The following is a 24,715-nucleotide window of genomic DNA, read 5'->3' on the forward strand; positions in this document are numbered from 1 at the left end:
AAGTGCAGATAACGAAAGGTTCAGTTCAAATTTTTCCCGATTTGAGTCTGCTTATGTGTTTAAGTTTCGTCTAGTAATGCTTAGAATTGTTAAGAGCAAGTGCATATACTAGAAGGAAAAGCACAAATTCACTTTTATTTACACCTGTCCATTAAAAATAATCATTGCAAAACCCATTCACACATGGTAAGACACAATCAATGAAAATAGATTTCAACACCACATACAGTACAGCTGTGAAATATGGTACAATCAAGTTATTCTCAAGTAGCACTGAAAGAAGAATGTTGTAAGAAAGGAAACTTCATTCAGGGTGACTCTATTTTAATACTTATTATTGTATTAACCAATTGGCACTACTGAGGCCCATGTACTCGATAGCTTATCATACAGACTGTAAACCTCTGAAGAAATCCGAGTGACTGTAACTTACTGTAATTTTGACAGGAACCCATACTTCAACTGTTTGTGCATGGAAAATAGCTCTGCTGACATCAAAGCTCCACTGTAGACCTCAATATACAGATGTTCGGTGGTTTTGGCCTTGTCAATAGACCTTGTCAGAATCAAATTCAAACTAGTGATAGCCCATTTCCGAGTTACCTTTTACCTGTGTGTTCAAAGGATCCCCCATGCAAAACTTATCATGTGAAAATGAGTTTGATTTGCATAAGGGTTTCATTAAGGGCTGGGCACCAGGCAAATTGACGGGCTGTGAGGATGATTTTATCTGCCTGGTTTGACCATCTACAAGAAAGTTGTTCTTATATAGTCCTTCAGTTCAAAACATTTTGCCCACCTGTGAAATCCAGTTGCCCTCCTGCCGAAAACGTTTAACTTAATAAAACCCCTGAATTTGCATGTGGAACACATTTTCATATGCATTGTTTTGCACTGAGAGTTTTCTTGATACAGAGCTACACATACAAGGCCGCAACTTGAAAGTAGTCTACTGTCTTTACCAGTGTGATACATTTCTGTGAATGATAGTTCTGTTATTTTTGTGGTGAATAACGTGACTATATCCAGAATGCAACAATTCTTGTCTGCTTGTAAAACCAAATGTATACAGTATTCTCAGGATGCATAACATAATCATCACTCTAGGGAATTAAATGATTCAACACTCTTTAATCAGGGTTGAAATGCCAAAAAATATTTCCAATTTCTGCACCAGATTAAATGATAAATAAGCTGTAGATTGTCCTAAATTGATAATGCCACCAATATTTGATGACTTAAATTGACTTGATCCCCGTAACATCATGTACCAGGTCATGAAAAGAACATACCAAATGAACACCATATCAACCAAAATGCCACACAATATCAACCAAAATACCAGTTATAAGCCTTCCAGCTGCAGTAAATCAAAGCAGAGCCAGCCACTAAGTTATGAAGTCTCTTGCGGTATTTGTCATCTTTCCTCACAAGGACAATTGGAGATGACGATGTCAGGCTACCGAGAGGTAACTTTGCTAACTTTCTAGTGTCATATTCAACTTGATACTGGCAGCAAGGATCAAACTGCCATGATACGCCATACAGTGCTGCACAGAAAATGCTTACTCCACCACACACCAAGCTGACAGGCCCGTGGAAGGATTTGGGCAGCATCCAAGAACTCCCAAAACAACTAAGTCCAGCAATAACAGCAGTCTTGTGCAAACAATTTCCTACTTGAATCCAGCGTGCAGTCTCCTCTCCAATCATAGTTGGTTCAATAACGATCATGCTGCACTGAGATTCCAGTGCTCGTTCCAAATCTGCTTCAAACTGTTCACGTGCATCTTCAGAATCATAAATTTCATGGATGATGACGCAATCTCCTTCTGGGACGTCCTCACTAGAAAAGATATAAGAATTTAGATTTACACTTAACTGGTAAAACAGGTTCTTAAGCTACTTAACCAACCAATTACTACATGACCTTGCACTAAAGGTTACGATCAAGAGTACTTTTGCAAATGGAGAGGAAATCAAGACGGTTATCTCCCCAAAGATGCATTTTCTTTTAGTGTTCACTAGGAAAATAATTGATTCTGTACAGAGAAACTAGCTGTTTAACGTTATCACTTTTATGACAGCAATGCAACATAACAATATATTTTGAAGTAAAGAAATACAATTAATATTACCCCAGCTATAATCATAATCTTACGCCTTGCTTTGATCCGTTTAAACGGTGAAATCAACAGCGACATAAATTTTCGGCTGGTAAGCAACTTTGTTCGCGATTAAGTCTGTGTTTATTATTTGTTTGCATGTTTACATAACTAATCTTCGTTACGTTATGATTGATATTGTTTAACGATTCTTAAAATATCAAATTGCCACGTACAGTTCAAAGTACAAATTGAATTGTACAGTTACGATTATTTAGGAAAAATGACGAAAGCTGTATGTAGGATGCAGATAATACTGAACGTTTGATGTAATTATCGCATAATCATAATATCTTGACTAACACCAAGATTGAATTTTTGAAGTTGACATGACAGTTGCGGGCCCGGCCAGTCCAGTTGTTATCGGCGTTAATAGAGTTCTACCACTAATAAAATGTCAAACATGATGATTTAAACGTACACCAACAACACAAGGAGAAACCTCAGATCCAAATAACAAAGGGCGCAGTATTAAAGGAAATCCACAGTACTTGCGTAAGAGAAATTACAGCTAAGGCTAAATATTACCTCATTTCATCCGCCATGTTGGTGCTACTGGGACAAGCGAGAGGCGCCAAATTTCGACGCGAGATCCTGGGAACGTGCATTCTCGTCCCCAGTGCTACTCGTCTTAAAGCCAAACGAGACTTACTATTTAAAGGAAATGACGTCATTGTCAAAGAGATTCCAAGATGGCTTCCCTGTTCGGAGCGAACGCTTTCTCAACACCAGTAGGGCAGAGAATAGGTATTTTTAAGGCTAGAATTTGCTATTTCTGTGTACTTTTGAAAGTTCCTACCCTTTCTGTGTTAGTAGGGGAAATTTGCATCCTTACAAACTGAATATAGTGAAGTTGTAGAGAACGCTTGGATCATGCTTTCTTTCAATTCAGTGTGCGATAGATAGGTAAATCTCTATCTGTCGTAATTTCAGAGAAAGCCACCGATGGGAACCTTCCATCTGAAGATTGGGCGGCGAATATTGAAATTTGCGACGTTATCAATGAAACGGAAGAAGGGTGAGTTCATTGTAAAGAAAACTCATTTCTGCCGTCTACGATTTCCCTGCTTAAATTTGCTACATATTTTCATAAGCTTACTGCAATGTTCCAGAAGTTGGCTCCATGCAGACACGCGAAATCATTAATAATGTATGACAAGTATCACTTTTTTGCATCTTGGTATGTAACAGTTTAATTCTTCTACAGGCCAAAAGATGCTGCCAAAGCTATAAGGAAGAGATTATCAGGAAATAAGAACTTCAAGAGTGTTCTGTTGACTTTGACGGTAGGTCCTTCCCGAAATATACTGCACAGTTGTTCATACGGGCTTTAAAATTTACTGTCCTAGAAATAACTTAATTTATTAGTTTTGTCTTTGCCCTTGAGAGTTCTTAGTCTTTTTTCATACCACATGTATCTTTTTCATACGAATTTAGTGACATAATGCATCAGTCAATTCCAGCAGTGCCCATTCCCCCCCTCCCGGGCTAACCCCCATGCATTAGCATTTTTTTAAAAACAATGGGCAAATTCCCCGGGGTGGGGACACACAAGCTGTCTAAATGCCCTGGGGTGGGGACGAAGAAAGAGGGTAAATGCCCCGCCCCTGAGATTGTCGCCTTCCAACACCTCTGCTGTTTTTTTATTAATCAGTGAATAAAGTGTTCAACGTTTCAGTATTTTAATGCAACGGGAAGACTTCTAGGACAACAGTACGTGCTAGTTGATTCTGATTATATTTATTTCTTTATATTTTGGTTTTAACAGTTTGCTAGAGGATTAGCGTGACGTTAAATATTTTGTTGTATAAAAACCATTTGTTTTGAATATTTCAACTAGAATAACGACAATCCCGTTAACAATGTTTACAATGAAACAATTATCATTGTTTTAGAAATCTCACAACTTTGATATTTTATTTCAGTTCTTGATTATAAACAGTTTGTTGAAGAAATACCTAAAATTGAGAAAACATACCTTTAAAAGCATCTACAAGTTTCTCTAGTCCCTGACGGACAAGCCATTGTTTGTCAAACACCTCGTCTTTCCTGATGAACTCATCCATGGCACTTTCAAAAACATGTGTGTCAAGTGCCCGGGGGTCGCCTTGGGGTTGCGCAAATGCCCAGTCCCCGCGCTGCGATAAAATTGTGAATGCTCCACCCCCGGGACTGACAACGTGAGCAAATGCCCCGTGGTTGCCTGGGGGGGGGGGGGGGGGAGGTGCGGATGGGCACTGCTGGAATTGACTGATGCATAATTTTTGTACTTTATATGGAGTATGAGTTAATTAAATTACATAGTTTATTTTTAATATTCTAGTCATTCAAATTTAACTTCTTTCAATTTATGCATTTTTTCTGTCATTTGGTTTAAAGTATTCATCATCTTTTCCCAAATAAATTAACACCTTAATTAAATCAATTTCAACATTACAAAAAGACACTTATCCTGCACTTATCACTTATCCTGGGGTCATTTGCATGTAAGCGCCGATCAAGATGGCAGCCATTTGTGTCCGTATTTATCGTCTCATTTCGTTGTTGAACTTGCTTTATATCCTACAATTTTATACGGTATGGCAACCTGAAGGCCTCTGCTATCCGATTATGACTAAGTTTAACGCAAAGGCATCTTTTATCAAAAACAACCACGAACTAAAGTTTCCGAGGCAGCCAATTTCGATCTGGTACAAGCATGGTCCGACCTGTTTGGTTTTACCAACAGATTTAACTGTCCACATGGATGTTGAGCTTAATCCTGGTCCCTTACGGAAGAAACCAACTTATTTGTTGACCTGTCTACCTATGATTTCTGTGATATCTGGCATGGTCTCGCATACAAGTGATAAACTGTTGTCCACGAATTATGCTGACACCCGCCATGTTGGATTTTGTTACTACTCGGATGTCTACCATCGACTTTCTTATCGGCCTTGTTCATTGCCGTTATCATCGACCTACAGGAGATGCCGTGCTGGCCGTCGAGTTAAAGAAAGGAGAGCTAGAAACATTCACAGAATTGAATTCCTGGTTTCTTGTCCACGCGTTAGCCGAGGAAGCAATAATTTGCATAAAGGATCTATTTCAAATAACCTCTGCGTCGTTACACCTGCGAATATAAACAATGACTTATATTCTAACGTTACTTCGACTAACTCCTCTCTTCATACAAATTTGTTCGTCAATCCACGTTCAACTTTCCTAAACTTTGCGGTCTTCAATTCTAGATCCGTTAGAAACAAGATCGAGAGCATTATTGACTACGTCGTAGAAAATGACATTGGCCTTTGCACCGTTACCGAGACCTGGTTAAATGACGCTGATTCCGTCAGCATTGCTCTGTTATCTGTGGCTGGTTATTTCTTCAAGAATTTTTCTCGACAATCGCAAAACCGTGGTGGTGGAACTGGGATTCTGTTCCGAGACTCTGTCAACGTTACATTAGTCGATGGGAAGGAAAACAAGTCTTTCGAATATTCTGAGTGGATTGTTAAAGTGCATAATCGCTCAATGAGACATATAATAGTGTATCGACCTCCATATTCTTCGTTACATCCGGTTTCTGCCTCTGTTTTCTTTGATGAATTCTCTCAGTTTTTAGAGAATGTTGTTATGTGCCCCGAGGTTCTTGTTATCTCTGGAGACTTCAACCTTCATTTAGATGACCTCCGTGACAATGATACCAAGAAATTTATGGATTTACTGGAAACGTTCAGTCTTTCGCAACACGTATCCGGCCCAACCCATCTATCGGGTCATACCTTGGATCTAATTATTACTCGTTCGTCGGATGATGTTGTTCTTGCTTCTCCTAAAGCCACTTTTCCCATCTCTGATCATTTTATTATTCAGTGCCCTATTGGTTTCCCACGACCAGCTTTATCTTGCAAAGAACTGACTTTTCGTAAACTCAAAAATATTGATATTGCTGAATTCTCAGCTGATATTGCCTCTTCTATGCTTTGTGCAAGCGTACACTGGGACAACATTGATGCCCTCTCCGACTGCTTTAACACGACCCTTAATGACATTTTGGACAAGCATGCCCCGCTTAAGACAAGGATTATAAAAAATCGTCCAAAGATCCCGTGGTTTAATGATGACATTAAACAACTCAAGCGTAAACGTCGTCGCCTTGAAAAGAAAGCCTTGAAAACTGACCTCGCTGGAGACTGGAATAATTACCATAGAGTTCGTAATCAGTACTCTGCATCTCTTAAATCTGCACGTGTGAATTATTACTCAAACCTAATTGATCAGTGTGCGGGTGACTCTCGCAAGCTATTTTGTGTGGTTAATTCTTTGTCCAGGGAGCCACTTGAGATGGCTCTTCCAGAGCACGATGATCCCACTAAGCTTGCAAACGAATTTGGCACCTTTTTCCTCAAAAAAATTGAAACCATAAAGGAAAATCTTGACAAGTTTCAAGTTCAAGTGCCTCGACTTGTTCCTGTCACTCCGAAGGAGAATCTGGAGAATTTTTCTTCGTTATCCATAGGAGAAGTGTGTAAGATTGTTCAAGAATCCTCTAATGCCTCTTGTTGATTGGATCCTCTTCCTACATGGCTTGTGAAGTCCTGTCTTGATGTATTAGCACCCTCTATCACTGAGATGGTTAATCTCTCTCTTCTCAGTGGTTCCGTTCCAGAAAATTGGAGAACCGCTGTTGTCATCCCTCTATTGAAAAAACCTGGACTTGATTTGGTCTACAAGAATTTCCATCCAGTCAGTAATCTACCATTCATTTCCAAGGTAGTGGAAAAGGCTGCACTTCAACAACTTCTAGCCCACTGTGAGAAAAATGCCCCTCTTCCTTAATTCCAGTCCGGCTTCCGTAAGTGTCACTCGACAGAGACTGCTCTATTGAAGGTTCAAAACGACACCTTAATGAGTATGGATGATAAGCAAGTGACACTTCTCGTACTTCTGGACCTAAGTGCTGCTTTTGATACCATTGAACATTGCATTCTTCTTAATATTTTGCAACAGGATTTTGGAGTCGTCGGAACTGCTTTAAATTGGTTCGACTCATTTCTGTCTGGTCGCAAACAACATATACTTGTCGGTGATAAGACTTCTGACGACTTCAATCTGAACTGTGGAGTCCCCCAGGGCAGTTGTATGGGCCCTATTTTATTTACTCTCTACGTCTCCCGTCTCTTTAACATTATTTCACAGCACCTCCCTTCCGTCCATGGTTATGCTGATGACACCCAGATTTACCTTTCCTTCCGACCTTGTTCTATCCATTCGGAATTTAACGCTGTCTCTGTCATTGAAAAGTGCATTGCTGATGTCCGCTCTTGGTTTATTGGTAATCGTCTAATGATCAATGACGCGAAAACTGAATTTCTAATTATTGGCTCCCGTCAACAACTTGAAAAAACATCTATTGATTCTATTATCATTGGCGACACTGTCATTAAACCGTTAGAAAGCGTCCGGAACCTTGGGGCCTGGTTCGATGCTCATATGCGAATGAATGTTCACATTGGCAAGATTTGTAGCAAGGCTTTTCGCGGACTATACAACATAAGACAGATCAGAAAATTCCTTACCGTGCAATCCACAAAGACACTGATCCACGCCTTTGTATCTTCGCACCTTGATTACTGCAATGCACTTCTATTTGGTCTACCTAAATACCAGATTGATCGTTTACAGAAAGTTCAGAATGCCGCGGCTAGAGTGATTTTTCGGATTGCGAAATTTGATCATATCACACCCGCTCTTATCGACTTACATTGGCTCCCAGCATCGTTTAGAGTTCAGTTTAAATTGCTTCTTCTTGTTTACAAGGAACTACACAACCAAAGTCCTTCCTACATAAATGATCTCTTATCCCTGAAACCAGCTACTAATTACGCTCTTCGTTCGTCTGCAAAATCTCTTCTGGTTGTTCCAAAAGTCAACTGCTCTACACTTGGGGATCAGGCCTTTGCTCATGCTGCACCTGTTTTATGGAACTCGCTGCCATTAACTATAAGAACAAGTAGCAGCCTCGCCATTTTCAAAAAGCAACTGAAAACATTTCTTTTTAAGAAAGCTTTTGATTTGTGGAAATAGTTTTAAAGTTTAGCATAGTTGTTGTAATAGTTTTAAAGTTTAGTGATTTCCATTTATTCATTTATTTTAACTTAATGTAAAGCGCTTTTGAGTATATTTGTATAGTTCTAGTGCTATACAAGTCTATTATTATTATTATTATTATTATTATTATTATTAGTATTATTAAAACAATATCTCCATGTTACCATCCACTAAATCGCTGATGGAATGTCTGGGAGTTGATGTTTCCATTGAAGATGTATGAAGGCTAATGGAAATAACTTGATTTTCATGGCAAAAGTTAATTAAGTGATTTTCACATTTTAGACGGATTTGTAAATGACAAAGAAGCTTCAGAATGGACAAAGTCACTGTAATTGAATTCATTTACTATATTAAAGAATCTTTCACTTTCATAATGTTTTTTAAAAAAATTCTGACAGTAACAACAAGTTAGCCCATATGGAATACCAAACTTGCAATCCCTTTGGAAAAGATGGCAGAGTGTAGGGGAGAGAAGGGTAAAACACCAAGACTTATCTCTGATTGTACTTGAAGTGTATCCTTAAGGTGATTCCTCAGTATTGCATTGTGCATCCCTACTGTGCGTGATCTTCGCATCATTAGCCCGCTCACATGAGTACGTGTGCATACACAACATAAGAGATTTCTCAGAAGGTAAGCTCGACAGTAAAATAAATGCTCGTTTTCCCTTGAATGAGCTTGGTGACCCCTATTTTTTAATGCATGGATTTAAATTGCACAAGGTTATCTACAATATATCTCGATTTGAAGAAAAGTTTAAAATTCTGCTTAAAAATATTTGGATTTTAATGCTGTAAAGAACACATCTTCACGTAGTGTTGGGTATGTGCGCATGCAGATAATTCTTAAGTTTGTAATATAATATTAACTCCTGGTTAACTAACATGGGTTAAAATGTAAGTTTAGGGTCCATTTTGTTTAAATTCTCTAATAAATCGATCCAATAAGTGTTTTTTTTTTTAGAATTTCTATTGCCCCTTTCTGCTAACTACTGGTAAGGTCAAGAAATGACGACCTCGTCAGTTACAAAGTTGCTAAAAAGGCTATCCATGTTGTCAAAAATGAGCATGGTGACCCCTATTTTTTATTTGCATTTTTCTAATATACATAAAATGATTACCAACTGGATAACGTTTGAGAAATTTTTTAATACTCTTTCTTTTTAAGTGGAATCACGCAAGTCTCTTAAATTGTTACTTCCCTGACGGAGAATGAAAATCTAAACCTGGCACAAATCGTCATGGCTCATTATTGAGACTGTCACTTGATTTACTTGTCCTTCATTTGAAAAGAAAAGCATTTCTGTAGCATACAGAGAAAAGTGATTCAATCTTCCCACAGTCAGTGTAAAATTTCAATATTTCCATGTTTTAGTATTTATATAACCATTGAACAGCCAGGACCTGGGTGGAAAGGGGTGACAGTGTACCATATATAGAGAAGTGAACCCAACCTTCAACCCTGTTTAGGCTTGAGCCTGGAACCTGATCCATCTTTTTGTCCTCTACATTGACAATTATGCAATTGCCCTTTTACCAGAGGTTATGGAACTGTGTTCTACATTGTTCTACAGATTTCATTGGGCTGGTATCCTGGGGAGCTTGACGGGTGCAGTATTGAGAACACGCCTTCCACCAATGTGATCCATGTTCAATACGGGCCTGGTACCATGAGGGGGGTTGGGTTTGCTGATGGCAAATTGCTTTGTTGCAAAGGTTTATATCATCCTCCCCTCTGGAAAAACAATATGATTTCAAAATTTCAAAGTTCCAGTTCAAAACTAGCTAGGGTTGATTTGGCTCCCTCTCTAAGTATGTTGTTAGGAATGTCATTTACATTTGTACAATAACTATCTAATTTCTCGCACGCTGATTGGCTTATTTTTATCATCAATAAGAGAACAGACGGATAAAATTTTAATTTATGCAAGCTTTCAAGTTCAACTTTCAGCTGTCAAACTGTCAAGTTTTAACCAATGAGATTTTATGGACTTTTTTTAAGCAGCCAATCAAAAAGCGAGAAAAGCTATTGACAATGTTCGTGTCATTTTGAATAAAATTCCCTTATCTTTGTTTATGGCAAGTTTACAGCGTCTTTTCCCCTCATTTATACCCAGCATTTGACCATTTTGGGGTCTTGTTATTATAAAAAACAAATTGAGGTCAGTTTTTTATGCATCTGTCCTCTTATTGATGATAAATTTCTCTATAACATTGTCAAAGTTTACTGTGGAACCACTTGCCTGCAGCTCGTGGTTCCACAGCCACTTTGACAATGTTATGACGGAATTTATCATCAATAAGAGGACACGCATAAAAAACTGACCTCAATTTGTTAAGTAGAGTCTACATGGTGTTGCATAGACAAGGCAATGTTCCTTGTCTCCTGGAAACTGCTGGGAGATTATTTAATGTCAAGGTACAAGAAGGAGGTTAAGCATTTGCAGAGAAAGTGCCCAAAACTGTAACCATATTTTAATCCTATTTTGGTAGGTGCTTGAGACTTGTGTGAAAAATTGTGGCCATAGATTCCATGTACTTCTTGCCAAGAAGGAATTGCTGGATGAACTTGTGAAAGTGTTAAATCCAAAGGTAGGTTGTTTTGTGACAAAATGTTTAATGTCATCGATAGCAATAAACACTTGGGGGCAGTGAACACATGTCTTCATTCATCTAACTATGCAACACTTGAACAGTTATTGTTCTAGTGCTGAATTGTTGCCATAACAGATGTATAAAAATTTTTGAGGTTATCTAGATTTTTAGAATTTCATGGAACCTTTTAGGGACCCCTTTGTGGTACATGTACAGTATTTCATTGTTGCAAGGAAATACTTTTGTTTTATTTATATGATGTTACAGGTAATTGTACATCTTAAAAGGGCATTTCATGTTGCTGAACTTGTTCCCTTGATAGTTGGTCATGACCACAAGGGTGTCTGCTTATGGTGGTTTGATATTGTAGTTTTATTTTCTTTGTGGTCAGTTACGTGCTGTGTGTTTTATGTCTTTTCATTTGTCTTCAGAGTAACCCTCCACAAGTTGTTCAGGATAAAATTCTATCTCTGATTCAAGACTGGGCTGATGCGTTCCGTGGGTCACCTGAACTATCTTATGTGCTGGAGACTTATGAATCTCTCAGAGCACAAGGTTTGAAAGTTTTTGCTCTATTCAGTGTAGTTCTTAGAAAGACTTATGTCTTACAGCTGTAGCATGAAGACCATGGCCATTCCAAGGCCAAGCTACTACCAATAGTATCCCTTTGGTATACTGCTTTGAATTTGATGAGCACACTAGCTAAGGCAAGATTTTGAACCAATGTTACTCCTCGGTAACGATGCAATTATTTATAGATTATTGAGAAGGTAATTATATAATAATCAAATGAAAGCGCACGCTCTGATTGGTCAATCAGTTATGGTTTATTGTGCCAGTAAACTCATGGAAATTTTGCGTGTCTTCTGAATTATTATATAAAAGCAATAGACCACAAGTTTCTATGTTTTAGTGGCATGATAAACCACTTGGGATGTTGGAAGAACACGCGAAGAATTCATAAATCACTCACCTGCAGCTTGTGATGTATGAATTCTTCTCGTGGTCTTCCAACATCCCCAGTGGTTTATCAGCCTATAAACCATAAAAACTTGTGGTCTATTGCTTAATTATAATAATGTCTTGAGCACACTGCAAGGAAGAAATGAAATAAATCATAAAGCAAGAACTTAGGTAGTTTTCTGAGGTACTTATTAATTGTTTATCATATATTAAAATATTAATTATTGCAATACTTTTTGTTGGACTCTAGGTGTGGAATTTCCTGCCAAAAACTTAGATACACTGTCTCCAATCTACACACCACAAAGGGTAAGAAGGGTAATTTCACAAATAAAGATAGAAAATTTTAGCTTTTTTAATTTTATCCTGAGGCAACTTTATTAGCTCGAGTGTCAAGTCCTTTTCAAATGTCTTTTCACATGGTTAGGTCAGCTGTAAACAATTGGTCAATTGTCACATGTTTATTTTGCATTAGAACTAATTAAAATAATAGGGATTGATCTGTTTTAAACCATTTTGCAATCCATAGTCTATAACTTACATGTAAAACGTATCACAAGTCACTTATTTTATAATAATTATTATGAATATTTTGGAGATCATTTCATTTCAAGACAGGTGTGGTTGGTTGTCTTTCTTAACTTACTTTTAATTCTAAGAATTGTTTTTATCTTGCATCAGACACAACCAGAGAGACCACCAACAGCCACAACACCATCCAGGCCACCTCCATCTCAGGTGAGGTGAATTTAATGTTCCTTTAATAGAAGGAATGGTGTCCTCATGATTAGTGCACTCGACTCTGGATTGAGTGGCCCAGGTTCGAGCCCTGGCCAGTGACATTGTGTCGTATTCTTAGGCAAGACACTTTACTCTCACAGTGCCTCTCTTCACCCAGGTGTATAAAAAGGTACCGTGAAATTTAATGCTGGGGGTAACCCTGTTATGGACTAACATCTCATCCAGTGAGGAGTGGAAATATTCCCAGTCTCTTTATGCTACAGAAACCGTGATAAGTCCCAGCCTGATGGAACACTTGGCTTGTATGTAGACTTCACATGTACCTTTACCTTTGTGAAAAGCACAGGCATGCTCTCAGAACACCCTCTACTTAAACCATTGCCAGAAATCTGCCTGTATGATAACAATCAGTTCTTTCTTTGCAGACTCCAGTGGTTCATCCACAGGGCGTCCAACCTGTCCCTGCAGTGCAGGCACCCAGTGGCCCTGTGGTACCTACACCTGAACAGCTTGGAAAAATACGATCTGAGCTTGACATTGTACATGGAAACATCACTGTCATGTCTGAAATGTTGACAGAAATGACACCTGGTCAAGAGGAAGCAGGAGATTTGCAGCTATTACAGGTAAAATTGGAGTGTCCTTTTTCTTTAATGTACCGTTCCAATGAACATTTAGCACCAACGTCAAGATTGTCAATGGAAATTCCAGTGGGTCAGGGGGTTGCAGAAGGTAGAGTTTTGTAAGGGAAGTGTGATGCTCATAACTGAAATTTCATGGATTTGGAGGGGTAGGGGGTAGGCTCAAATTAAAAAACCTCCCTATGGAAGATTTATGTACACACACATTCTGATTGTTTTGTTGTCTCTAAGGAGTGAAACAGAATTACTTTGAGCCTGCTCAGCTTGCCATTTTCTCAGATTATACACAGTGAGAGGCTTTAGGTCACTTTATTGTAGAACAGAGCAACGTCACATATTTAGAACATTGTAGAATAAAGCGAGGAGTGATTAGTTGTGTTGAATTCATTCAGAATCATTTCAATCAAGCAAGCAATCACTCACTCAGTCAATCAGCTAGTCCAACAGATAGGCAGAAAGTCAGTCAGTCAGGTTTTCAATCAGGTAGTCAGTCCGTTTGGCAGTTAGTCGGACAGACAGGCAGGTAGGTAGGCAGGTAGACAGGTAGTCATTCAGTAAAACAGGCAGTCAGTCAGTCAAACAGACAGCCAATCAATCACTCATTCATCCAGCCAGTAAGTCAGTCAGCCAGCCAGTCAGTCAGTCAGTCAGTCAGTCAGCCAGTCAGTCAGCCAGTCAGCCAGTCAGTCAGCCAGTCAGTCAGCCAGGCAGTCAGTCGGTCAGTCACTTGCTCTCAGTATCTTAGTCACCTGAGATCTCTACAAGCTTGTTTGAGCTTCTCTAAGGGAATCACCTCTTATTTACACATATGATCCAGGCCTTTCTTTAAGGGCCATAATCTGTAACACCTGTAAATGGCTGAGCATGCTTGATGGGCCTTTAATGTTACAGGTGAAATTGTCTTTCGTTGATACAATTCACCCACAAAGTAACAAGTTTGTTAAGGGTGTGGAGATCAAGGCAACAGGTAACTCAAAACTTTTAATGACAGTTGTCTGATCATGTCTTATTCAAAGATTGCCTACAAACTAACCACTACATATAACCACTTCTTTTTGTAGGAATTGAACAGAACATGTCGTGCCATGCAGCAGCGGGTTTTAGAGCTGATTGAAAGGGTAGCAAACGAAGAAGTTGTAGGTTAGTTACATGTGTGTGATTTAATCTTCAGGACACTGATAGCAATCCATAGCCACCAGAGTCAAAAGTTTGAAACCTTCTAATACCCTACCAGGTTTGGTTTTCACTAAATGATTGAGAAAAGTGATTCAGTTCATAATGAAAATGTTGTTTAGTAAATCAGTATAGTTTGTCAAACACTTTGGACTGTGTCTTACCACATTTCCAAATGCCAAGAACGAGAAAGTTGGAATTATCATGCATAGTGCTGTATTTTAAACTAATTTTGAATTGTAAAGAAACATGATAAAACACTGTCTCAAGTGTTTAATAATAAGAGCTAAAGGAGAAAACAGAGAAATAAAATGGTACTGATCTGATATGCTAATTAAGATTAGATATCCAAACACTGTCACCTGTAGGTATTATTCCCTTTGTTTTAAACTTGATAGGATTGAATGATTGAGGAGAGAAGAAACCAGTAACAGAACTATGGTCTAAGACCAACAGTCTGGCTTATTATGAAAAAATTAACCTTCAGCCTTTGTCCAACTTTGTATTCCATGAGCAGACATACAAACTAAAGAAAACAATTATTGTGCACTTTGTCAATTGATGTGCCAGACAACATGAGTATACTTCAAACACAAGTACAGGTGTATGTGGCATTCAACAGAATCTTGACATTAACAGCACTTTTAATGGAAAACAGCTCATTCAAGCATGTAACATTTCTCTTCTTTTTTCTTCAGGTTTGCTTTTAAGTGTTAATGATGATCTTAATAATGTGTTCATTCGTTATGACCGCTATGAGAGATTCAGGCAAGTGACAACTCAGCAAAGTGAACCATCAGAAGCTCCACCAGAACCCCCACGACCTGCTGCTGTGGAGCCATTACCAACAGAAACTGGAAGGATGACAACAGCCTGGCCAGAAAATGCAGCAAGGGTGAGAAATTCATGTTAAGATTATGACTCCCAGTAATAAAGAGCTCTCTGTATTTCAGTTCATTATTCACTCCACCTAGGCTATTCATGTGGTTTAATAAGTTGGAGTTCATTTATTTATTCAAAACACAGTTTGACCCGGCTAGTTCAAAATCGGTTATTTCAAATTCCCTGTTATTTTGTACTCAAAACCATTTCCCTTGGATTTGCTCTTCAGCCATAGTAATTTACTACAGTATCAGCTATTTCAAACTTCTTTTTGTTTCCCCTGAGAGTTCAAAAAAGTGGGGGTTCAACTGTAAAACAAAAAAAAAAATAGTGAATTATGGACATAAGATACAAATGATAATGTAATTTTTGGGCTTGAAGTCTCATAAATCCAAATTTGTTAACTCTGTTTGATCACCACACCTTCATTAAGTTCTGTGACATGTTGATACATAAATCTTAGTTTTATGCAACATCATTGCATCCAGTTGTTGTGTGACACTTTATTGTGTCACTAGGTAACACCAAAACAGTATCATCTGCTGAGTGACAGTGATCTGCCAGCCCCTCATGCAGCAGCAGATCAGGTTACCTCTCAGGTGACAGAATTGTTTTGTAGTGTAACAGTTACATTTACAGGAGTGAACTGGAATTTCAGTTGTGGCTGAACTGCCAGAGCCTTTAATTTAGCCCAAATGATTAAAGTCTTCATACAATCTTATGTTGAGTATATTCCCTCCTCCTGGGGGGGAGGCTATCCCCAGCATTTTGATGGGTTGTCCTAACATCCATTAGAACTCATTTTTGAAGAGAGGCACTCTGAGAGTAAAGTGTCTTTCTTGATGCATTCTCCCACGCAGTACTTGAAAATGGATCACAATTTCAATGTGCTGATCAGATAGTGAGTGAATCTTGCCATCACAGCAAGCTGTAACTTGGATGTACTAGCACAAACGTTATTCTCACCAGCCCCTCAAAAGTAACATAGTTGAATGTGTGATTAATTGATTTAAAAGCAAATTAATGTTTGTAATAATCATTTAATTTAATGACCTACTAAACAGTGTCTCTGTATTTTGAATTTGGTCCAAAGATAATTTCAGTTTCCCACAGAAAGTTAATTGGCCATCAGGCAAGCAATTAGGACAGATTCCACTAACCCATTCCCAAAATCCACTAGTTCCAGGCTTTCAGACATGACTCTTTTCTGAGTCTTTGCTCAATGTTGGCTAAGATATTAATATTAAGTTAAGGGTGCAGTTGATGGGCAGAACTGAGTACAGTGGCCGATCACATAGGTATTGCCATGTTGCAAAGAGGTATTACAGCTGAGACACATTTGTAACAATTTCAGTGTATCTGTTTATTTAGACTCCAGGTACAGTGGACATAGCTCAGCCAGTGCTGCCAGCACCAACACCAGCACCAGCTCCAGCACCACCCGCCGGGTACGTCCTTGTTACAACATTTTATAAAGTCAAACCCATTAGAATCAGACGCCCTTAAAGCCTTGGCACTGTTAATTTATCAGCTATGAAGTGTTGAGGTGAATGTTTGAGGACAAAAGGCAAACAGCTGGGTGGCAGTCATGAGTGACTGCAAGAGCTGTACATAGCAACAAATCAAAGTGTATAGAAGGAGAATGATCAAAGCCTTATGTGGCTTGTGGTAATGAGAGATTTAGAGAGTAGAGAGCTGTGTGTTTGGGTTTCCACTTAGGAGAACCGTGTGCTAGTGCATTGTGTGTGTAGCAATGGCAATGTCCAGGTGGGTTAAGATGTCAGTTATGGGAGCTTACAAATGCATTGTTTGACTGAGGCTAGGACCATGAATCAGTACCCACTAAGTAGAAGGGTGTTGTTATGAGTGGACAGGTAACAGCTCTTGTTAGTTTGTAATTTTATTTGACTTAAGTTACAAATTTCAGTTAGTGTTTGTATATGGTTGGGACCGTGATGTGACTACCCACTGACACATAATTGACAGTGCACTTCATGCTTGCCTTGTTTTGTTCCTCAGTACTGGAGATTCATTAATCAGTTTTGACGATGACCAGGTTACTCCTTCCCAGGCTCCCTCAGTCAATGCCATGACCTCTCAGATGCAAGCTATGAGTAAGTAATACCGTAGATGTCCCACTGATTGTGTTGGTCACTGTATTTTCAATGGCATGTCATGAAATAGTTATGCAATGCTTTTGAGAGGTATAGTTAACAATTATTCACTGAAGTGGAGGTAAATATCCACCACTTTCACCAACACTGAGGTGAATAATTGTTTTAGTTTGTACCACACAAACTGAATAACTACCAAACCAAAGAGTAACTTTATTTGTGACGATATACCAAAAAATGGTCAGACAAAAAAAATTTGCATGCCGTGCGATGCTTGAAGGTGAATAGCACTTGGCTAATCACCTCCAAGCTAGCCAATCAGCGTGCGTGAAAAGTACTATTCACTTGTGTGGTATATACTAGCATGGAATATCCCACTTGCCACTTGTATTTTCTTGCTATACGTACTCACTTACCGGTAAAGGTTCGTCTGTATACAGAAAAAATACAAGTGACTCATGGAATATTCCACTTGAAACTGTTGCATAAATTATCTGTATTCATCAATGTACGTGTAATGCTCTGGTGTGCATAACTGAACCATTTTCTAACGGTTTAATAAACCAGAACCAAAATAATCAATGTGGCAATGAACAGACATGGTAAAATCATGTCACATGTCAAGTACACAGAAGCTGATAGATCTTGCTCCTGATTGGTTCAAAAACCAAGACAGACAGACTGTAAATAATGGCCAGTTCCCTCCATGAGATGTGCATCAACAGGGAATCATGGTAGTTGTATTCATCATCTGAGACTGGATATTTGTTTTGATGAACACAACTACCATGATTCCCCGCAGGTGCGTCTCGTAGCGTGAATTAGCCACTGTGGACAGTCAACTGAGGGTCCCAACTGAGAACCACTGATGGGACAAAAAATGAATGGAGACAAGAAAAGGAATGTGTGTTTAGACATAGGGGCTCAAGGGGTTTATTGGAAGTCTCTTCAATGCCAGCAGCAAAGTTGAAAAAGTGTTTAGAGCATAGAAATATCCTACATGTAAGTTAAGTTCCACAAATGCAAATGTGGCAGGTTTATTGATGGACCTTTAGGGGCTTTCAGTTTGTTTGCATTAGTTACCATTCTGTAGTCACATTAGAACAACCTCTGCTGAACGGGATATTGTTAGTGCACGGAGAGACAAAAAGTTAGCATTTTCATTGGTATTAATCACAATGTATTGTTTTATTCCTTACAACCAGACGTTGGACCTAGCCCTACTGACCAAGATGATGAATTTGACATGTTTGCCCAGTCAAGAAAAAGCACATTTGATGAGAGTAGAAAAGGGTGAGTTCAATACACGAGAGAGTCTTATTCTGTTTGACAAAGGAGTTATTTTGACACGTACTTTAGCCAGCTAGGACTACTTTGGGCTAAAAATGTATGTGCCTAGTGTTCCAAGACAGAAAGAATAGCATTAGTAGACAAAACTGTTGAATTTAGACTGTTGACAGTGTCAAGTCTTAAAGGTGTTTTATGTCAAACAGATCATGTTACCATCTTGAACTCGCATTAGGGCTGGAAGGTAGAGGGAATACCAGTGGACTCCACTAAGTGACCATGTACATATTTGTCTGGACTGCAAAAAGAGAAGACAAGCCTTCAAAACCTTTAGGGCTCCAACCTACCCCTACCTTCTTTTCCCGGGCAATGTAGCATCTATGTATCATCTGAAGAATTAAAAGGAGATCAGAATTCTGAAAATAATTTTTAATTCCATCGGTAGCATTCTCTATAATCTTAAGAGAAAATGGAGAAACACCATCTCACTGTACAGGCAAACTTTCATGTATGAGAAGGTACTTGTTATCTAGAACTGTTGCCTGATATTTTATTTTTGTTTCATATGTTTTCCAGTGGATCTTCGTACACTGATAATCTGCAGCCATTTGATCGCACAATTGCTAGTACTATGTCCATTGAAAAGACAGAGCCAAATAAGGTGTGTATGAACGCGGTAAATTGCCCGGCATTACAGGGTCACCTACTACCTCTCGGAACGCGTTAATTCATTGACTCTTATGACAATAGTTGACATATCACTGCAGGGTCTACAACGGGCAAATGAAATAAGAGGTGTTAGTATCATCCAACTAGTGGACTAATGCAAATCCTGCATTTTAATTGGCTACGCTACTAGAGGTCTATTAGTAATAGTCCTCGAGTAGCGAAATTGGCGCAATCGAGCGTGACGCTTTTCCCAAATAAATATTTCTTCAACTTGCATTTGCTAACTTTATTATTCTCTTTTCTGTCCGACTAGTTGGGTGATACTGAAACAATTAGACCCTTCGCCCTCAAGGGCCACTGTTCAATAGCCCATTCGGCTTCGCCTCATGGGCTATTGACCCGTAGCCCTTGCGGGCTACGAGTCTAATTGTTAATTAGAGCTCTAGGCAGTGTCCTACAGCGACATTGTAACTGGATGCAAAATATGCAAAGAATATAACTGCTACGCAGCGTATAACGTATCAGAGACAGTAAATTAATCTTTGTAGAGTTGGGCAAGAGAAGATAAGCATCTATTTTTTTGGCCACGTATAATTAAAATAAGCGCATTTAATCTGCATTTGTAGACATGAATCCCAAGCTAGTTCAGTCGTTGCCCGAGAGTATATATTGATTGTCGAGTACTTGAATGACAAAATCCCGTTTGCAGTCTTGTTAATGCTTCTCTAGATTTTCTTCTAACTCCGGATTTTTGTCTTTTTTTTTTATTTAAACAGACAGAAGAACGAAGGTAGGAATAAACTGTTATCTTGTGGCTCGCTTGCACTCCTTTTTCCGGTTCCGGCTTTTTGTTACTTGAGTACTTCGAGTTTTGATTGGTTCACTGAATGTTTTGTGTAGTTTGTTATTGGCCGGAGTGATTCTTTTTTTTTGTCTTCTTTGGTTTTGGTTTTACGACACTCAGTTGAAAAATTCTGGCGGTTAAACTAATTAACAACAATTCATCCTTCAGACTGAAAGAAAGTGTAAAAACCAACAGCAGCAGCAACAAATTATTGTACACATCAGAAAAATAAGTTACAATTATATTACAGATATCAACTATATCAGCACCCTGAAATAACTAAAAAGTTAAATACGCCAGGGAGCCAGATTATAGACTACGAGTAGTCCCTCTTTCGCTTAGTCCGTCGTGCGTGACGCGAAAGAAAACTGTGATTAAAAAATGGCCGCGCGAAATCCTGGGGGCGCGTCTCGCCCCCAGGATTTCACGCGGCCATTTTTTTCTCGCGATTTTCTTCGCGTCACGCACGACGGACTAAGCGAAAGAGGGACTACTCGTAGTTAAAGCCAGATTAAATAAATTAAATTAAATGTTTACAGCAGAGGTACACTATGGTCAATACAACCAGTAATGAGAAGTTTATACCGTAACTACATTTTGAACATCCCACTAAGTAATAACCTTGCAAGGCTGTTGAAAGATCATATGTGGCAAATTTCTTTAGAATGAGGCACTTGGACAAACTGCTACGAACGCCCTCAAAGCTGTAAAGCTGACCATGTTACGTCATACGTGCTGGTCATGCATACCAACTCCAAAATTCAGTGGACTTTAAATGGCAACATGATCGCGTCAACTTGTGTCTAACTGAAGACTCTTTTTCTCTGTTAGCCCAATGGATGATATTGAGTCATGGCTTAACGTCACAGAAACTGATGTGGTAAGTCATCTTGATAGCCAAACTGTTACTTTGTAGATTACTGTTGTCTTACAAGATTAGACGCGTTACAGTGGAACCCCGCCTTGCGACCACACCGTTAATACGGTCACCTTGTTATTACAACTACTTTATTCTTGCCCGAAAAAAAGCTCAGTCAGTCATTTTCTTATTTAAAGAACCCCTTCAATACGACCACCCCGTTCTGAATACGGCCAGATTTTTGTGGCTCGTTGGTGACCGGATTAACGGGGGTCCCACTGTATTGTGTAATTCCCTGGCCAAACAGACTCGCAAGTAGTCGCAAGTTGAACTTGGGTAGAGACTTGCATTGGCTGGCTAAACGGATTCGCAAGTTCAGTCCTCGCAAGTACACGGAAGTCGCGAAAAGCAACATTTCAAGGCTACGGGCTTAGTACTTCATTGGCTAATAAGTTGCTATAACAACGAATGGACGTCACTCGACTTGCGTTGACTTGGGTTGGGTGGCCAAACTGTGAAAAACGTGCGTCGACTTGCGTGTAAATTTGATCTCGACCAAAGTGAGCGCACGTTATCGGAATTCAACACAAGTAGACCCAAGTTCTCAACTTGCGTCTACTTGGAGTCCGTTTAGTCAGGGTTTAAAACAACTAGAAGCTCGGAATCCCAAAACATAACCTCTTGGCTCTTTCCCTAATTGCCTTGACATTTCAAGACGTGAAAGAAAAATCTCCTGTGCAAAGTGAGCGTTGATATCGGCTGTAAAGCAGGGCTAAAGGGGGTGAATATTGGCTGATACTGTTGCTATGTTTACCTGGCCACTCTCCATCGGTATGTGATAAACAGAAACCAAGGATATTAACCTTCTAGCTCTCCCACTGAGTTAACAACGAGCTGATATCACTTTTTATTTAACAGGCCAATGCAGAAGCCGCTGCTGCCCAGCAGGCCGCAAATGGAGACACACTAACTTCTTCAGGTTTGTGAATCGTAGTAGTAAAGAAGAACTATAAAGAAAGTACCCGACAAAAGAGGCACCTTTGAGCACTGGTGACCAAAAAGGACCGGTAAGATGGCGCTAGAATGGCGTGTGAAAATACGGCCTTCTGATTGGGTCATTTTGGTCACGGGCTCGGTTACGACACTGGTTGATTACTTTCTTTGTTGTCCTGATTACTACAAATTTTATCGAGAACGATGAAAAAATTATTGTGTTGATATGATACATAGACTAATTTCAGTGTTGATGATTGCGGCAGACAAGTGGACAAAAATTCTTGAGCTGTCACAGGGTAATGTAGACTACGAGTAGTCCCTCTTTCACTTAGTCCGTCGTGAGTGACGTGAAAGAAAGCCGCGCGAAAGCGAGAAGCGCTTCTCGCTCCCAGGATTTCTTTCTTTCGAATATAAAGCGGCGGTCTACCGACTATAGCAGCGGTGGCCAACTCCCTCTATTAGACCCCCCTGCAAGAAATTCTAGTTGTTGTATTGGTCAAAACAAGTATCCAGTCCAAGATGATGAGTACAACTACCGTGGGAATTAGCTATTAAATTCGCCGAGTCCACGTTTTTTGGGCTTACCACGAGAACATGACTTGTCACTTTTTATCTTTCGCCACACATCGCCGTGTTATTAAGTACATCATATACACAGTTATCCAGGTACTGTTTACTTTTCCTTGGGGCCACGAACCCGTACTGCACATGCCTGTACATGCTGTCATTAAAAGGAACATTTGTAGTTTGAAACTTTCCTTTGCTTTCATTTCAGAGTTCGACCAGTTCCTTGCGGATCGTGCAGCAGCAGGCGGTCAGCGGACCGGTAGTGTAAAGTCAGGAGCCAGCCGGCCAAGACAGAGACAGATGCAGATGGAAAACCAAGCTGATGACGAAATGTTTGGTTTATGATTCACCTGTACAAACACTTTTTTCTTTCAAACTTTGAAACCTTGGTTTTGGAAATGTCTCCTTTTAACGGGTCCCGCAATCAGATTGTGGATGCCTGTTGCGTGACGTTTTTTTAGTTATTGACAGTAATGGAGTTTCTACAGCAACAGCTCTTTCGCAGCCGTCTAAGGAACGTCATGCAACACTTCATTTAGTGACGTCACGCTACGGTTCAACATTGCGTCACACAGCGTTTCGTTTCGTTACGACATCAGATACGACTGCGAAAGAGAACTGCAAGAATTGTTAAAATGTAGGGCCAGTGAACGGCGGAGGCGCACCAGTCATTTAATGTAGCTTGTGCATGAATCAGTTGCAATTGTATTCTAAAGTAATAACGTTATTCATTATGGAAATTTTGATCAAAATCACTCTAGCTGTCAGTAGAAAGTAATCAATTATTGGATGAGTATTGAACCACATTATAAGGCAAAAACCGAATTCAGTTATCATACACATGTAAAAAAGTATCGATAGGGATGTGGCAATGTTTATTCAGGCAAACTGCTCATGGCAATCTTGAATAGCGCATGTTAAATTTCTAATATGACGCCGAGGTTTGAGGGAGTTAGAACAAGAGAATTCATGATTCATCCCTCAAACTCTATGTATTTTCATAAGCCTCCGCGCCATGTTAGAATTTTAATATATTATTTGTAGGCTAACAGCCAATCAAAATCTAGATCGCATGAAAACTATTAGCCAGAGTCATACAGGGTAGGAAACTATATATTTCTTGTAAGAATTATCTTTTGAATTCTTGTTAGCCTAAGAGTTCTTTAGAACAGAGCCGGACAGCTGTAATTATCCACGAAAAGGCAAAGAAAAATTCTTTCTTGATTTTTTTTTTTTTTTTTTCGGGCTGAAACGATGGTATTTTTTTTAGGTTGAAAATATCTTTGGTGGAAATGACAAATAACGAACAAGAATACGTTTGACAGCTTGGAAAAGGAAACGTATATGGGAAGAATTTATCGAATAGTTTGAAAACCACAAAGTGTTTCCGTTTTCTCTTTGGACAACGCATGAGTTAGAATCAATGTTGAAAGAGAATTTATTAACACTCATTGTTTATAAATCGGTGATTTTAGAGGTCGAATGTGCAAACAGACAGTTGCAAACTAAAAAAGTTAATTTTTACCTCTTCCAGAATCATTGAAATAGCAAGACTAAATGTAAATTTGGCATGTTATTCAATTTAACAAACGTTAAATGTGGACAAACCAGGGATAGTCGAAATGTGATATTCGAAAAATTTTCTGCTCTTTGCTAAAGCAATCATATATAGAAAAGCAAAAAAGGGATTTAATGAAAGAAAAGGCAAACTTTGAGCAGTATCTTTCATGGACGATCACGTGACAGTTGGGTAAGCGGCGGCAATGAGACAATATTTTCTTCTGGTGTGTTTTTCGCCTGTAACTACCCCGGTTTAATTTCACCTGACGATTGTAAAATAAGTATAGTTCTAATTAAATTTACAGTTTCGGTAAATTTTTGTGAATGGTCGCATTGCACATTTTTGCCAAAGGAAACCGGGTACGATTGTTCGTTCATGGTGTTGTGGTGTCTGCTATGTAGACAGATAACAGTTCTGTGAAGGTTACAGTGAAGAGGGCTATTCTATCCGTTTGAAGAGGCGTTGGGTGCTGCGTGCGTGCAGCGCGCGCGTGTTGTTTACGTGTGTGGTGTACGCTAGTTTCAGCCATATTATTTTGAAAGGGGCACTGTCATCTATTTTTT

The 24,715-nt window shown here is 39.2% G+C and overlaps 2 protein-coding genes across 3 annotated transcripts; one reads left to right on the forward strand and one right to left on the reverse strand.

Moving 5' to 3' along the window:
- Nucleotides 1-115: 115 nt before the first annotated feature.
- On the reverse strand, nucleotides 116-2,839 carry LOC145490879 (transmembrane protein 11, mitochondrial-like). Its single transcript, XM_081470001.1, has 2 exons — nucleotides 2,694-2,839; nucleotides 116-1,846 (listed from the first exon to the last, which is right to left on the reverse strand). The coding sequence occupies exons 1-2, from the start codon at nucleotides 2,837-2,839 to the stop codon at nucleotides 1,330-1,332; spliced, it is 663 nt and encodes a 220-aa protein (XP_081326127.1). The 3' UTR covers nucleotides 116-1,329.
- Nucleotides 2,824-24,466, forward strand: LOC145490868 (TOM1-like protein 2). 2 transcript variants are annotated; one of them, XM_081469984.1, is made up of 19 exons: nucleotides 2,824-2,912; nucleotides 3,099-3,183; nucleotides 3,373-3,451; nucleotides 10,754-10,852; nucleotides 11,287-11,410; nucleotides 12,069-12,127; nucleotides 12,500-12,556; nucleotides 12,985-13,185; nucleotides 14,262-14,340; nucleotides 15,072-15,268; nucleotides 15,774-15,854; nucleotides 16,627-16,703; nucleotides 17,275-17,369; nucleotides 18,575-18,662; nucleotides 19,233-19,317; nucleotides 20,102-20,115; nucleotides 21,001-21,049; nucleotides 21,947-22,007; nucleotides 22,800-24,466. In XM_081469984.1, exons 1-19 carry the CDS (start codon nucleotides 2,858-2,860, stop codon nucleotides 22,934-22,936), a joined length of 1,722 nt encoding a protein of 573 aa, XP_081326110.1. In that variant the 5' UTR covers nucleotides 2,824-2,857; the 3' UTR covers nucleotides 22,937-24,466. The 2 variants fall into 2 exon arrangements, with proteins under 2 accessions (XP_081326110.1, XP_081326111.1); XM_081469985.1 differs by lacking the exon at nucleotides 15,774-15,854.
- The last annotated feature ends 249 nt before the right edge of the window (nucleotides 24,467-24,715 follow it).

The sequence above is a fragment of the Orbicella franksi genome, chromosome 6 (assembly GCF_964199315.1).
Source record: "Orbicella franksi chromosome 6, jaOrbFran1.1, whole genome shotgun sequence".
In the NCBI taxonomy this organism is placed as follows: Eukaryota; Metazoa; Cnidaria; class Anthozoa; order Scleractinia; family Merulinidae; genus Orbicella; species Orbicella franksi.

What these genes read in the sequence shown, in the direction of transcription:
- LOC145490879 (XM_081470001.1), bottom strand. Translation starts at nt 2,839, where the DNA reads ATGACGTCATTTCCTTTAAATAGTAAGTCTCGTTTGGCTTTAAGACGA. An exon ending in AACATGGCGGATGAAATGAG is followed by an intron (nt 1,847 to 2,693) that starts GTAATATTTAGC and finishes TATCTTTTCTAG; the next exon opens with TGAGGACGTCCCAGAAGGAG.
- LOC145490868 (XM_081469984.1), top strand. Translation starts at nt 2,858, where the DNA reads ATGGCTTCCCTGTTCGGAGCGAACGCTTTCTCAACACCAGTAGGGCAG. An exon ending in TGAAAGTGTTAAATCCAAAG is followed by an intron (nt 10,853 to 11,286) that starts GTAGGTTGTTTT and finishes ATTTGTCTTCAG; the next exon opens with AGTAACCCTCCACAAGTTGT. An exon ending in CTCTCAGATGCAAGCTATGA is followed by an intron (nt 17,370 to 18,574) that starts GTAAGTAATACC and finishes CCTTACAACCAG; the next exon opens with ACGTTGGACCTAGCCCTACT.